Raw genomic sequence first — 16,859 nt, forward strand, 5'->3', positions numbered from 1 at the left:
TTGGAAATGATTCAGACATTGGAAATACAAAGAGATTGGTATGTGGCAGGCGTATAGACCCCATGGTGATTTGCTTTTCTACTACAATTTAGATAAAGCTCTAGGTAATGCTGGAGGGTCGGCAACAACTGTGCTCCATGTTATCACCAATGAAACTAAAATGTCCTAAAAAAAAATGGCCACCCTGGAAGCCAAATTCTGGTTGTCAGTGATAATGAAATTCACAACTGACAAACTAGCCTGTTCAGAAATGCTACCTGTTCAAATGGAAAGCCACCAAACAATTAAAGCACATGGATGCAATGCATGGAATAGAACCAAACAAAGGGATTTAGATTTATAAGGCAGTGAGAATTTTGTGGGAATATCAAGTATGTACCAATAGATTCAGGTCCATTGAAATCCAAATAGAACCAGACAGCTAAAGCAAATTGAGGTCATGAGAAAAGATATCCTTATATTACCCATTAACAGAATTAGAGCTCTGGCTTTCTTAAACAATCACTAAACTCAACTCTATGGAAGTGAAGGCCATCTCTCCTATTCAAGTTTCTCATAAAACTTCCCTGTTCCTATGATTATTTTAGTTGTGAATCCCAAAAGTTTGCCTTCTTTTTAAATAGTGCTGGCTGGAATGCAGCTGCTTTCAAAGAGATCAGGTTCTCAAGTGCTGCCTAGGATTGAGCTCTTGGCTAAGGAATATGTCTCTCTCCATTAGCTAGTTCTGGATCAATGACTCTGCTATTGCCCTTTCTTCAAACCACATGATGCAACAGCTGTCCACAACCAAACAAATACCCCTCCTTTAGCCAGAAAAAAAACACAGCATATTTTCAACTTGAGTACCCTTGGTTTCCTTCCCCAAACTCAGTGGTTCCCTTCCAAAAAAAAAAATCTTTTTGCTTTTTGTTCATTTGTTCTGGTTTCAACCTCTCAGCTTTATCTCCTCTTTCTAAACATACTGGAGACACTTAAACTACTTTTTAAGGGAGTTGGATAAATACGAGGAACGTCCTGTATTTAAAACACCCTGCTATTGCATAACTGGAGAGAAAAAAGTACCATGCAAAGATTTATCAAAGGAAGACATCTTATAAATATCACATTAAGTTATTGCTTGATAACAGTATTTTGCCCAATGGGAGGGGAGGAAAAAGCTATCATGAACCTGTTTTCCTTGTCTTAGCATGCCAGAGAACTGGGCTCTTTAAGTAGAAACAACAAGCTAAGGGAAAATTGCAAAATCTAAAAAGCTGATAAAGAGATTACGCTCATCACTGAAACTTTAACTCAGCATCTAGGCAGCCAATACTCTTTGAACCTTGGGTCTCTTTCCTCAGCAAAAATGCGTACTGGTATTTGAAAGTGTGTTTAAGGATTGCACTAATCATGGGCATTTCTTGGAAAGCATGGCAGATTGAAGATAGTTCAGCTGTCATAGGGCCAACCACCATAAGTGAAAACTGTATGAATCAGCTCCTTGGAACTCTTCTTGGAAGAAGAAAAGGAAAATGATCACAAGTTTGTTTCCTTGTAAAAGAGATTATAAATTAGCAATCTCCAGCAGATTTCATGTGTAGCCCTCCTGTCAGACTCCAAGTTCACTAGGAGACCATCAGCTCTGAATATGCATCGCAGCCAGTCAGCTGGCCATGTCACCTTATCTCTACTGCTGCCAGATCTGTATTTCTGCTTGTGTGCTGGCCGATGGCTTTGGAATGACTCAGCAGAGATGAGGATGGATTCTGCAACAACTGCAGGACTGCAATATGGAGTCTGAAGTGACTGCAGGGCTGGAATGGCTCTTTTCATATATTGATGTGGTGCATATTGTGAAAGGGGGTTGGGGCACATATAGGTGGTAATTAAGCCTTAGTGTCATGCCCCTGGTGGAGACTGACTCTGAGGGGGAGGAGGAACAGCCAACGGAGTGGAAGTGTGGCTCCAGAGGTGGTGGAGGAGACTGGGAGAGGCTGGCTGAGCAGTCAGAGGAGGACCAGGCCCATCCCCTATCCATCCTAGGGCACGCAGGGAGGAGAGGATCAGGGAAAAACATGGTCTACTTGGGAGGAGAGGGCCATGATCCTCTTCATGGGTTGCAGGTGTGAGATCTGCATAAGAGTTTGGACCTGCATGCTAACAAACGCTGGAGACAAATTAGTGTTTTATTCCTGGATGAGGTTTATCTTGGTTGGCGTCCTTCCAACGGACTATACCTGGTTATCTTCCTGAAGTTTGTAATTATTTATCCTGGTCTGTCGTGGAATTTTCTTCAGTGCGGTTTTTGCTTCGTTATCTGTTCTTTGAATTTGAACTGTATTTCTTTCATTTGGAATGTTATTTTGAAAATAGTTTAATCTTCAACTGTGAACAATTAAACAGTGAAGCCAAGTTGAAGACATCAAAGGACCTTTATTTACATTTTGGTTTTTGTTATATTTTTGATACACTCCAGGTCATCACACTTAGGTTAAAACATGATAAAGGTGGCACCAGGTGGGGATCAGTTAGTAAGGGTCGGAATAGGGTAGGATAGACATGTTATAGGGTTAATAGCATTTAGGGATAATGGGTTAGGCGTAGCCAGAACTACGTATAAGCCTGGGTGTGGTGGGGTGTGTCTCATGATAATGGTGATAAAAGGAAAGGGAGCAAACTCAAACCCAACTCTAACCTTGCCTGGCTTTTAGCCTTTCTTGTCAGAGAAGAGTGTTTGTTGTTTGCTGAGCTAATGAATACACCACCATTGCACTATGAAGAAGCTGGAGTTTGTATTCATTTCAGGACAAATCTTCAGTACTCAAGGACTGGCTGAGACCTCTGAGCTGTATTTTCACTGTCAGAGGCTTTCAGGCGGCAGTGGTAGCTGAAAACTGAGCTCAGGAGCCCATTTTTGCTGGCAGAAGCACCACAGACCGGTCCTTTGCTGCCAGATCTAAGTATCCCGCCCCCCGGGCTGGATCTGGGCCCCGGGACTTGAGTTTCACACCCCTGGTCTAGATGGACTTGAAATAATATTTCCTCTGAGAGATGTTAAGCAGATGATAAGAAAGTACTTTGAAAAGCCTTCTTATCTTGGGTTTTCAAAAAGAATGGTTAAACTGATCAAGCTGTTCCTGGGAAAAAAAAACCAAAGAGAAAATGATAAGGTATCAACTTGTGGGACACTATTTGACAGGATTAAAAATAAAAAGTAAACAAAAGGAATTCAAAGTGGACTTAGTTGATCAAGATCAATATATATGTTGTGGTTTCTGATACCTTTTAATGGAATTTTTTTGACCAGGATTGTACAAACACCTGTTTAAAAATGCCCAGTTTATCTTTGGAATGACTGGTTTACCATTCCTATTACAGGTAATCCTCAACTTACAACCATTTGTTTAGTGCTATTTGAAGTTACAATGGCACTGAAAAACGTGACTACAGCAGTTTCTCACATTATGACTCTTACAGTAGCCCCATGATCATATGATCAAAATTCAGGCACTTGGCAACCCACACATATTTATGATGGTTGCAGTGTCCTGAAGTCATGTGTGACCACCATTTGCAACCTTCCAAGGTAAATGTGGGAAGCCAGATTTACTTAACAACTACATGGTTCATTTAACAACTGCAGTGATTTACCATGACAAAAAAAAACAAACCATAAAATTGTATATGACTCACTAAACACCTGTCTTGCTTAGTGATAGAAATTCTGGTTTCAGTTGTGGTTGTAACTTGAAGACTACCTATATACACAGTCAACTTCATTGGTATCTTACAGAGATCACTTATATCACTGAGTATTAGCTCCCTTGTTTACTATTTCACCATTATATCTGCAAAGTATCCAAGGAGGAAAAATTATACTAATATACTGTATGATGTAAGGTTATATTTTATATAAAGACATTCTGATTTGATCCCCCTTTTGAAAAAAACATCTTTAATTTCTGAATATAAGTTTTATAACAATAAACCAGCAATCTATTCTGTGGTTTTCCACTGGATATCTGAAAAGTGTGGAAGGGTTGGTTTTTCCATATGTCTTCTTTTGAATCATTTTAATTAGTTCATTTCCCCCCCAGAAATGCTCCTATTTAAATGCCACTATTGTAGAACATGCGGTTATCAAATATTCTAGGACTAGTCAAAGCCAGATATTCCCGTGCCCTGCAGCCAGGATGCTAACCAAAATTGCGAATGTACACAAAACCTACTTAGAATTTAATTTGTATTTCTTTGGGTCTTCATGTCTTTATCATGTTTGCAAAGGCAGTGTTCAACTGACTATGGCTCATCTCACAAAAGATAAGCAAGGTCAAACTTTGTTAGTACACACATGAGAAAACATCAAGAAATGCCAGCACTATAGAGGCTTAACAGTCAAAGAAAAGAACATAGGAAGGGCCCTCCCAAATGGATCAAGCAGTTAAAAATGGCAGCTGGATGTTTGCACTTTCAGACTTGCAAGATTGTTAATATAGTCTCAGAATATAGTGGAGTGATTTCATCTATTCATGTTTCTTCTCTGGCTTAGTTGGGAGGGATGATAGATTAGTTTCAGGAATCAGCAATTCAAGGTTGACAAATCAGAAATTTTGACATAATGTATACTTCACTATTTTTAAAGTAGAAAATAAGACTGTGCCTACTCATCTTTCAGGGATAAGTAGATGTTGTCGTAAATTTGGTTTAGTCTTCCTTTTGAATAAATACAAGTAAATGCTTGGCAAATTATTTAACTACATATTTGTTAACATATTCATATTCAACCATCCATTGGGGTAGTTGGTAGATTAATAATAGACCCCACCCCCTCCCCTTCTGAACCTACTTCCTCCCTCCCCATCTTTTAGCTAGGTTGATTATCTGGATTTTTATAGTATTATATTAAATTCATTGGGTTTTGTAAGGTTTTATCTTTTAATATTTAGGCCTCCCAGAGTTGGTAAGATGGGCAACTAATTTTACAAATAAATAAATGTCAAAATCATGTCTTTAGCCTTCTGAAAGACCAGCAGGGTTAGAATCAGTCTAACCTTGGGGGAACAATGTTCCAAAGGGCAGGTTTTGTGGCAAAATAGATTCTCTTCTAGGGTCCATCATATGACATTCCTTGATAGATGGACCCATAACATGCCTCTTTTGCTGAACCTGTTGGGACAACTAGATTTAACCAGGAAGAGGTGGCCCTTCAAAGAAACTGGATGCTTGCTATTTAGAACTTTATAGGTCATAACCATATCTTGAATTGAACCCCAAAGCTACCTGACAACCAATGCAGCTTGCAGAGCAGAGGTGCAATGTGAGGTGATCAAGAAGTGCATTTCTGGATGATGTTCAAGGACAGCCCCATCTAGAATATGTGATAGAATCCATCCCTGGTGACAACGGTACAAGTGACAGGGATTAGAGCCTCCCACTGGCACACAATATGAAGTTGTTCAAAGGTCCTCCTAGCTACACTGGCACCTGCTCATCAAGCAGAAGAACCCCAGGATAGTACACAGGGTCTGTCTGGAACAATCCAACCTCATCCAGCATCAAAATAATTGTGTCAGACTAAGCTCAAGAACAATGTAAAACAATTCATCCAGAGTTCAGTTCTTTATCTGCTTACACACAATAGACAGAATCTTGCCAGACTAAACTCTTATTACTCTCACTCTAATGGATATAACTGGGAGATTCTAGGAAGTGGCTATCCTTACTCTCTTCCTCTTCCTCTTATCAAGCTCCAGGTTATGCTGCCTCTTGTCTCATCCCTCTTTTTGGAATGTGTCCCCTCCTTCCTGGAAAACTAAAGCTTCATTGTAGTCCATTACATCAGCTCCCCCCTGTAGGAACTATCTCTGACATTCTGGAATCTGAGGCCCTCAAACCTCCAAACCATTCAGTCTTGCTAGAGTTGAGCTGAAGTCTGTTGAAGTCTGCTAAATACAGCCTTAAAAATGAAGTATATGAGTCTAGTGTTATACAACATGTCCCAGTAAAAGAAGTGCAAGTTTATATATGAAGACAAGCAGCATGGACGTGCATCACTTCCTCCCAAGTTTAAAGAACCATGATAATTCTGACGATGGTAAGAAATTATGCATGCAAAATAGTTAAAAATCAAAATGCAGATAGGTAAAAGAAACAATGGAGATAGTACTCTTTAACGACAGCAAATTGTACCAGAATTTCCATCTCTACGACATATAGTTGTAAATGTTGATATCATGATGATATAGGACTGCACTGCTTTGTGATGGCAATTCTACCAATTCCTAGTCAGTGTTGTTAAGTGAGGACCACAAGTGTCATTAAACAAGGAACTCGCATGATTGCGACTTCTGACTTTCTGCCGTATTCCCAATTGACTTTAATTCTGTGAAACCAGCAGAGAAGGCCATAAATCATGACCGCATAACCTCAGGATGCTACAATGGTCTGAAATCTGGGCTGGATGCCTAATGCTCAGATCATGATGCAGAATGTCAAGGACTGACTGTAACTATTACTTGTTCAGCACAAGTTCAAACATTTACTGAACAAAGGCTAATTAAATAAGATCTATCTGTATGTCTTTTCTCAAGGCCATTGTATCAAAATTTACTACGCACAATTATCATCTTATTACAACTGAGATGTTAAAAAGTAGGCCTAGGCTCTAAAATACGAGTCCCAAGTATCTATTGAGCCATTTCCCCAAATGCACTGACCACAGAAAATTCCTTCACCCACTCTGCAGCTTGCATTACATGTACATTGGTGAAAATATTTTTAGTAATGTCCCTTTACAAAGAAATCCCACAAAATAGTTCATATAAAAAGCAGAAGAGGTAGGTGGAGAAAACTGTGCAGAACAAGGTATCTTTGATTCAAAACAATACTAGTTTGCTCACTGAAAATAATGGCCAAATATCCATTGAGTCCATACAATCATGAATATACCTCTCATATGCACTACTCTTTCAGTAAAAGGAATTTTCCATTAAATATTGCCAGTTCCATAAAAGCATTTAGTTACTGTCTGTTCCAGTTGTTCCTCCTTTTCCTCTCCATGAATATGTAGAAAATCTGTTTTACTCCTTTACAGATTACAAGCATAGTTTGTAATAGAAGAACTCCTAGAAATCAACTTTACTCATGTGGGATTACCTCTTAGAAATGAACCACATAAAGAACTTTAAAGTTTCACCCAGCATGGAACTAATGATGAGAAAAAAACTGCATCTTTAACTGTAACATCTATACTCCAGCTTGAAGTCCATAAACTGGGTTGAAACAGTCCTCTCATTCTTAATCATTTTGAATTCATTATGGATACATAACAGGAAAGGATCCTCTATAACTAAATTTTATCATCACTGAAATAATTTGCTTTTTATTGGAAATTTTCCTCTTAAATCATATCCTTTCCTTACCTTGCATGTCCCATCTTCCTTAATACTGGGATGAGCTAAGTAATCTGCAGAGAGACATATGCTAATAACCAACTTCTGGAAATTAATCACTGATCATTGACCAAATGAATACGTTAATGTACTAAATTAGAGGAAGATGAAAAAGGCAAAATTAAATATATTCCAAATCACTCCAACAGAATAGTCTACTGCTATCTTCCAGCAGGTGAACATCTCTTCCAGAAGCAGGAAAATGGGAGAACGCTCTTACCTACACAGAGTACCTTCATTATCGGCCCATATAATTCTGAAGTATAACAAAAGGGAAAAGATTATGGATTATGCCTGTAACAAATTGAAAAGGCTTTTCTGAGGACTGTGTAATCTGAGGGAAATAAGCAGTTAAATATGGAATATAAATAAATCAAATTTTTGAAGAAAAAATATCTGTAAATATTTGGCTCTGCAACCAAACAAGACAGACACAGACTTCAATGGATAATTAGAACTGCAGAAAAAAACCAGTTGCTATCAACCTGCCTTCCACTGAGGCCCTTTATCCTGCACAAGTCAAAAAGAGGATCATGAAAATATCTACAGTCCCCTCACATCCTGGACATAAATTGTTTCAATTTCTACTCTCAAAACCGCACTACAGGGCACTGCACACCAGAACAACTAGACACAAGGACAGTTTTTCCCTGAATGCCATCACTCTGCTAAACAACTAATTCCCACAACACTGTCAACTTATTTACTAAGACAATATTACTATTATTCCTCTCATCCTTCCTAGTACCTATCTCTTCCCACTTATGACTATAACCGTGTTGCTTGTATCTTTACAATTTATACTGTTTTATTTGTTTCCGAGTAAGATTTGATTGCTTAGTAACCTATGACTATCACTAAGTGTTGTATCTTATGATTCTTGATTAATGTATTTTTCCCCTTTATGTACACTGAGAGCATATGCATCAAAGACAAATTCCTTGTGTGCCCAATCACACTTGGCCAATAAAGAATTCAATTCTACTCTACTCTGCACCTTAAACTAAAATTATTGTTGCTAGAATGCCCAAACCAAATATAGGTAGTCCTCAACTTACAAAAGTTCATTTAGTACCATTCAAAGTTACAACAGCATTGAAAAATATGATTTATGAGCATTTTTCATCATTACATGATGTGATCAAAGTTCAGATGCTTGGCAACTGGTTCATATTTATGAACTTTGCAGCAACTCCATGTTCATGTGATCACCTTTTGCAACCTTCTGACAAGGTAAATCAATGGGGAAGCCATCACTTAATCAGATTACTAATTTATGAATGTCACTTAACAATTGTGGCAAGAAAAGTCATAAAACAAGCGAAACAAATATTTTAACAGAAATTTTGGGCTCAATTGTGGTTGTAAGTCAACAACTACCTGTGGAAAACTAGCCATTGGGCATTTAACTCGAGACAAAATGCAGAAGATACACGGTGTTCAAATTCTCATAAATACAAAATACATTGGAATATCACAGAAAGTTCATCCTAAGCACTAGTGTAGTAAACCTGATATTGGTTTTAAAATAAATACGGACAGTATCAGACCATCTACCTTCCTACTTAGGTGCTTTTCCAAGTGACATCTTGGAAGTTCCCCAAATGACTTCCCATGTTTATATGATGGAAGAATATTGTTCTTAAATAGTTGGATATTTACAATTCATTCATTTATCTGTTGCATTTTTAAACTATTTTTAATCTCTATGGGAGATTCAGTATCTCATATTGTGAACACTTCAATACCTTTTAAAAATGGAAGTGAATACAATGAGTCTATTGTCACTTTTAAAAAGTCAACTGTCAATAGTAAACAGTCTCTGCTATATAAGCCAAGTTAAAGCTGCTATGTATATGATGCCATGTACACTGCTGAATTATGTAAGTAATCAATTACAGTAAGCTGCTACTTCAATAAGCCACAAATCGCTACAGTTTCAATTGCTTTCCAACTCAATATATAACTGCTAATTTCCACATCTATAGCATCTCACATCCTCTGTTTTGCAGATCACTACAACCAGCCATAATTAAAACTCTCATAAAACAGCATCACTCTTTTTAACCCTATCCCTCGGAATCAAGCTAGCAGCATTTGTTTTTGATTCAGTTCCTTAATCCCCAAGTTATTTTTATCTGCCCAATTTCCGCTTCTGAGCCATTGCCGAGACAACAATCCTTAAAGCCAGGACCATCTTCAAGAATTGCCACTCCGAAAAGGATTCCTCAAACCAAATGCTCTATATAGGCGTTCACCCGGGAAAGGGCGCGACTCCAATAAGCGGGGGAGTTGAACAAGTCTTGTTCAATGTATATTGGAGCAAACACTTAAGACGTTTGGAATATTCTCAGCCATTAAGAGCCAGGCCTTTTGCCAAAGCCTGCTTTATAAAGGACCAGGAGTCATAGCTGCAGGCATGTCCACCTCATCTACTTGCCTCCCCAGCAGATGGGGTCATTCCTTCTCCCGCCCAACAGGGTCGGTGCAGAATGAGGTTTTTTTGGGAGGGGGGATGTCCAACCCATCATGGGGCACAGGCTTCACCCCCCGCTTAAAACAAGCCCAAGCCACTTTTGCCCTCCTTCCGTCAGGCTCCAAAGATTATTCCCGGACCCGCACCTGCACCCGTCTCCAGATTGGCCCTTTCTCACGCAACCCTCCGCTCGCTTTGCTCGCTCGCATACTTACCCCGCTGGGCAGAAGGACCAGTAGAAAGACGAGAGAGACGGCCGGGCCGCAGAGCTTCCCACAGCTGTGACCCCGTCGCGTAAACTGATCGCGCATCTCCGAAGAAACTCCTGCAGTCCCCACCTCACTCGCTTTTGCCGGCAGCTTTAAGAATCCCCGGCGAGGCTATGCCGATTAGTCGGAAGGAAGTACGCCTGAGAAGCCGGAAGAACCGTCCCCTCGCCTCTGGGTTTTCTACGTGGAGGCGTTGCTGGTCGTAAGGAAAGCCTCCTGAGGGGTGGCACCGAGACGACTTTTCCCCTCCTCTCCTCCGGAGTGGAAGCTGGCAGCCGGGGGCGGTCGGCTCCGCCTTCCTCAGAGAGTCGCCCGGCCTTGCCTCGTGAGGTTGACGCTTTCTGGTTATCACGCCACCGGCACGCGCTGCCCTTCGTCCCTGCCCACAAACACGCCCAGTTCTTCGGGCACTGCTTAGTGTTCGGTTTCCCGAGCTCAGTCCTGTGGGTGTAGCTGCTCAAAAGTAAGTCCGACGGACTTCTGGCTGCTTAGGTTAGAATAGAAGGAATGAGCTGGAAGGGATCTTGGAGGTCTTCTAGTCCAGCAGGAGAACCTATACCAGGATTGCACCTTCGCTTCGCAGCCGGTTACTTCAACTTGACGGGTCTTGGTATTTTACACCCCCCCCCCGTGCATAATTGAATTCCAAATGGCATTTGCTCAAATGTTTCTGCCTTTTTTCTCTCTCTCTCAGAAGGCACTTCCCTTTTATTTTAAGTCTTGTTAGGGTTGCTATAAAAATATGCTGAAATGGAAAGCCGCAATACCAAGTGGCAGCGATACGTATTTCCGTTCAAAATATAAAATCAGTAAATATCAAGTATTTTCATTAACTCGGCAGCCAGGAAATATGCTGCCTCCTTAGTACTTGGTGGAGCAGCCAGGAAGGCCTTGCAAAAGGTATTCAAATATCCAAGTACTTGTGTATCTGCAATGATCAAAATTGTGCAAGCCGTGGGTTCCCTGTGGCACTGTATGGAAGTGAAAGGTAGACTGATGTGGAAAACATTTTTCAACTTTGAGGTTGGAAAAACTCCGGAGAATATCGTGCATGGCCAAGAAAACAATTCATTGGACCATCAAAGAGACCAACTCACATTTTTCACTTGAATTATCCACATTATCAGGGTTAAATCAGTCATTTCCATTTAAAAAATTAAAATATACAAAATAAATTGTGCGTGTGATTAAACTTCTCAAGGGGACAATTCTAAATTGGGATTGCCAGGTGGCTCCCTTAAAAGTAATGTCTTTTAGTTTAGCAAAACTGAGTTGGAATCTACGTTTCATGTTATGGTAGCAATTTGAGTGAATTATATGAAAACAAGTAAAGCTTTGTGAGATTTTCAGGGAGAAGCAATTGTTGTGAAAGCTTGTTTGTCATGTGATGTGTCTAGTCAGCAGACCCATATGAATCTAGCTCATCTAAATTTAGTCACAAGTCTTTTAACAAGTGGCAGATTTGTTCTAAAAAGCCTTGGTTAAAAAGTACCATTTCTTGACATGGTTGCATATTTTTATATACTGTTAGTTTTCTTTGTTGTACAGAGATGCATGTACAGTATTTGTAAGTACATTTTAACATTTCATAAGCAAAATTAAATAAAAATATGTAACATTTACAATAATTTGTAATCTACAGGCAAATCCCACAATCACTTGGAATTCTACAGAGAAATAACTTCATATAAAAGTAGCTGCATCTGAAGCTTTTTATTATTTGCTTCAGTAGTTTGCTTTATTTGCTTCCTCACAAAAAAACATTTGTGAGGAAAAGTATATTTCTAATATGAAGGATTCATTTTGGTTAAACCTACAAGTAGTTTCTATATACAGTATTTTCCAAAAGTTTTGGTAAACGCTAGGTCTGGCTTGCAAAAATTCTGACAATTCCTAGATGGCTCCAAAGAGTTAATGTTTTCTTTATCTTTTTCTTTAAGTTTGTATTAACATTCATGAGATTTTTAACAAAAGACAAAGCTTCTATCTTGTGCATTTTTTTATAGAAGTTGAATTCAGTTAGTTTCAGTGCAGAGTTTTTTCTAGATAAGTATGCATGTGGCCCAAACTGCACGTTCCTGTTCTTAATAGATTTTAGGCAGCCCCATTTTATGATAGTTTATCAGATGTGTGACAGATTTTACTGGGGTTGCAGAGCAGATGAAATTTTGTCTAATATGTAGTTTGTGTACATACTGCTGACGTATAGTGGCATGATTAGTGTTGTAATTGTTAGTAGTGGATAACAGAAGTTTCTAATCTGAAACTGTCATCTGACTCAGAATGAATAAACAGGATTCAGCACCTATGGCAACCAAAAGTATTTCGCAATTTTCAGAGGCATTTGCTGATAGATACATGAATTGCTCAGAGGAAAATCGTTATTTCACATATAGTCATTAGTTGTCAAGAATATAAATAAAATAAATAATACTTAAAACTTCAGGGCTATAGCAAACCTATAGACTTTCCACTCCAATCCATTAACAAGATTCCCAAATCTTCTGTTTTGAAATATTCAATAGGATAGAATAGGCTTACAATATTTTGATATAGATAATTGTAGCTATGAGACTATTGAAAACTTGCATGAACCAGAATGTTACAGACATTGTGAAAATCTATTTTTCTTGTTTCGTTGAAAAAACTTATATGTCAATTTTGTACTTTTTTCATGATATCCAATATATCCATCTGCCTGCAATTTTAAAGGAGAGGCCAAATATTTTCTTTCAAGCAAATCTGTTTATAATTAGTTACGCTGGGACACTGCAGCAGATAACAACCAGGATATTGTAGTTAAGTATTTGTGAATAGATATGTCAGCTTGTGGTTTAAAAAGGCAACCTGAAGGAATCAAGCTAGCAGCATTTGTTTTTGATTCAGTTCCTTAATCCCCAAGTTATTTTTATCTGCCCAATTTCTGCTTCTGTGGCATTGCCGAGACAACAATTCTTAAAGCCAGAACCATCTTCAAGAATTGTCCCTGAAAAAACTGATCATTTTTTGCACTTCCCACTATTGTAGCATCCCCATGGTCACATGATTTACTATTCAGATGCTTGGTAACTGACTCATATTATGGCGGCCGCAGTGGCCTAAGGTCATGTGATCAACTTTTGCAATCTTCTGACAAAGTAAATGGCGAAGCCAGTTTTAATGAACAACCGTGTTACTAATTTAACAACTGCATTGATCCACTTAACAAATGTGACAAGAAAAGTCGTAAAATGGTGCAAAACTTGCTTAACAAATTTCTCATTTAATATAAAGTTTGGGCTCAATTGCGGTCATAAGTTGAGGACTACCTGTATGCCCTCATATTTTGTGTCCCTTTTAAAAACATACTTTTATAATAAATAGGATGATTGCATGCTACAAACCACTAGCATCATTATAGTAATGTCTTTGGGATCTGTAAGTGTTTCACTGGGATGGTGGGTGTATCTGGAAAATATTTTGTCTTCTGGTTAAAATATTGGTATGGGGTTGAGGTATCAGCAGGCCAAGTAGAAAATATAGTGGAAGTCTTGATATGGTATCTGGAATCCTGAGGGGTTTAATAGAAATAGACAGGTTCAGTTATAGAAAGATAGGGAATATATTGATTCAAAAGTTATCAATTCCAGGACAGATTCATCATTGCCTATTTTTTTCTCTGGGTTAAACATAATCAAAATCTCCAACTATTCCCCTTACATGTTTCTTATCTTGATTGCTCTTTTTTTTGGGTACACTCTATTTGTCAATGTATTTCTTAAATGCGCGATGCTCAGAACAGAACATAATATTCCAGGTCTTGCTTAATAATGCAAACTAGATAATTCTGACTTGTCTTGAGCTTGGGTGTGGGTGTAGCCCTGGACTGCATTTATTTTCTTTAATTATTTCTTTCTTTGCAGCTGCATTGCATTTTTGGTTTATGTGATCCACCAAGATACCCATAACATTTTTAATGTACAATTATCCTATATGACTCATCTAATCCTGATGAGTTTGATTTTTTTTCCTGCCCAAACATAAGACCTTGCATTTGTACTTCCTGAATTCATCTTGCTAGTTTCTATCCATTGATTCATCTTGGCTAATGCTTTCTGAATCTTGATACTGTCCTTTGAATCTGCCCTCTCTATTACTGATAATCACATTTCTAAACTTCATCCAAAGTTATTCTCCTAAATACAGAACTGACTTTAAAATAGACACAAAATTATTTTCAAAGTGGATGATATAAATTTTATGTCCAGCAGCTATATATAATACTATTCAGTGGAACCTTGGGTTGTGACCGTAATCTGTTCCAGGACTACAGTCACGGCCCGATTTGGTCATGACTGGAAAACCATCTGTGCATGCCCAGACAACAAAAACAAAAAACAAAATGGCACCAAAGGGGAAATTGCCACAGCAGGGGAAATCACTGCGGCAATTTTCGGGTTTGCTTGGTCACCACCCAAAGATCTGTTTGCGACCAGAAGCAAAACTGTTTTGAAAATTCTGGTTGTCGCCTGAACAGAAGCGTTTGCGACTCGAGATTCCACTGTAATGAGAATTATACTGACGATTCCTTGTGCTGATAGATATTTCATCAGTTATGAACATAGCTGTAAACATGAAAGGAAGACTGCATACTAATAGTTATTTTTGGTTTGCTATTGCAATTATCAGACACAAAAGGACTTTATAAAGCACAATTTATACACGTCAATGATCCTAATTGGTATTGTATATATTCAGTAAGACCAATGACCTATAAACTGATCTTCATTCAGTGGCATGCCACCAACACACAAAGGCTCATAAATACTAAAAATTAATGCATTGTTTTATAATATATGTATTTCATGGCTAATATATGTTGCGAGGATGAAGATATGGAAGATCAGTACTTGTTTATTTGTTCACTATTTTTAGTACTTATGCTCAGTGATGCAGTCTTTGGCACTAATAATTTTCCTTGAGCTTAATGATCTTAAAGGGAAAAGGATTCTTCAGATCAGCGGTCGCCAACCGGTGGGCCGTGGCCCACTGGTAGGCCATGGCAAAATTTTGGTGGGCCGCAGCATGCTGAGGCGGGGAGGTGGGGCAATCCTGCAGTCTCCCTACCAAACCCATGTCATGGCTGCTGCATCCTGTCTCAGTGCATTGAGGAGGCCTAGCAGCAGCGGGAAGAGTGCAAATATCCTGAGCTGGAAGCAGCTACCCTCAGGTGAAGATGTTGCAAGGGTGAGGCTCGACCCCATCTTCCTCCTTGCCAGAACATGCTCAGCGGGAAAGAGGCAGCTTGTTGGGGGCCAGAGAGGCGGTGAGCGCTTTGAGTGTGAGCACTTCTGGTGAGGAGGAAGAGAAGCTCCTTGGGGGGGTGGGTGGAGGAGATTGCGCCCTCCCCTCACAGGCCAGGAAACACCAGGGAATGACACAATCTCCCATACCCCTGCCCTCAAGAGCTCTTCCTACTCGCCAGAAGCGCTCACACGCTCAGCGGGAAGGAGACTTGTCAGGGGCCAGAGGGGTGGTGAGCGCTTTGCGCGTGAGTGCTTCTGACGAGGAGGAAGAGAAGCTTCTGGGGTGGGGTCGAGCCTCCCCTTTGCAACATCTTCCCCTGAGGGCATTGCTGGCAGCCTCTCAACCTCGTCAATGAGTGGAGGTAAGAGGCAGGAGGCGACACAAATTCAGAGGTTCCTTTCCCCTCACCCCATCCCCCTCACAGGCCAGGCCTATGCCACGATCTCCCACGCGTATGAGTCCATCCACCACCAGTATCACACTGTTGCCCCACCTTCCCGACAGCCATCTGGTCTTTAGCACGTGGCTCGTCAGCACAGAGTAGAGGTTGCCCGCTGTGCTGAACCGTGCATGCCCACCCCGCCACTCTTCCCGGCAGCGACCCCTCTCTGCTTGGACTCTGGGTTTGTGACTGGCATGCCTTAACTGGGACTGGGATGACTTCGCCTCGCCCGCGGGATTGCCAAGTAGCAGCTTTCAGCTCCTTTCTCCACATGCCAAGTCTTACCATGGGGAAAGAGAGCAGCTGGGGTATAAGTGTAGCTGCTCAGTTGGTTCGTAATAGCCCTACCCGGAGAAGGAGGTGCTGGAGGAGGCAGTAGTGAAGAAGCAAGCCAGGTGTTAAACCCGGGGTGGGGGGGAGGCTTCCAGGTGGAGGGAGGCTTCCAGCCCGGTCCTCCTTCCCTCCTCCAACTCCAGGCAGCCACACCTGGCAAAGGACGGAGAGGTTTCCTCTGACTTGGGGGAGATATGAAATGACAGGAGACCAGATTTGGGGAGGGGGTCTCTGCTTTTCTTATTTTTTTTGTTATAATTAAATAAGTATTTTATATATATATATATATATATATATATATATATATATATATATATATATATAACACACACACACACACACACACACACACACACAATCTATATATATATATATAAAATTTTAAATAGTACATTTATATTTAATATAAAATATAAATTTATATTAAATATATTATCTTTTTAAAAAAATTCATATTAGTGGTCCTCTGGATTTAAAAGTATGAGTTTGGTGGTCCCTGAGGTCCAAAAGGTTGGCGACCCCTGCTTTAGATAGCAGTACTTAATTCGCTCACAACACAGTCATCTATGTATTTACTCAGAAGAAAGTGTTCCACATAGAAGGATCGTTTGGAAAATATTCTC

At 39.8% G+C, this 16,859-nt stretch overlaps 1 protein-coding gene across 1 annotated transcript in view; it reads right to left on the minus strand.

Annotated features, from left to right (window-relative positions):
• The window catches only part of NPC1 (NPC intracellular cholesterol transporter 1), a 38,516-nt gene extending 28,039 nt beyond the window's left edge, over positions 1-10,477 (minus strand). The window contains exon 1 of the mRNA XM_026670329.2: positions 10,122-10,477. Coding sequence (XP_026526114.2) covers positions 10,122-10,217 — 96 coding nt within the window. The 5' untranslated portion in view covers positions 10,218-10,477. The remainder of the gene's footprint in view (positions 1-10,121) is intronic.
• Positions 10,478-16,859: the final 6,382 nt, after the last annotated feature.

This window comes from Notechis scutatus, chromosome 3 (assembly GCF_049901735.1).
Source record: "Notechis scutatus isolate UNSWTSFEM ecotype Mainland chromosome 3, rNotScu1.2, whole genome shotgun sequence".
NCBI lineage: Eukaryota > Metazoa > Chordata > Lepidosauria > Squamata > Elapidae > Notechis > Notechis scutatus.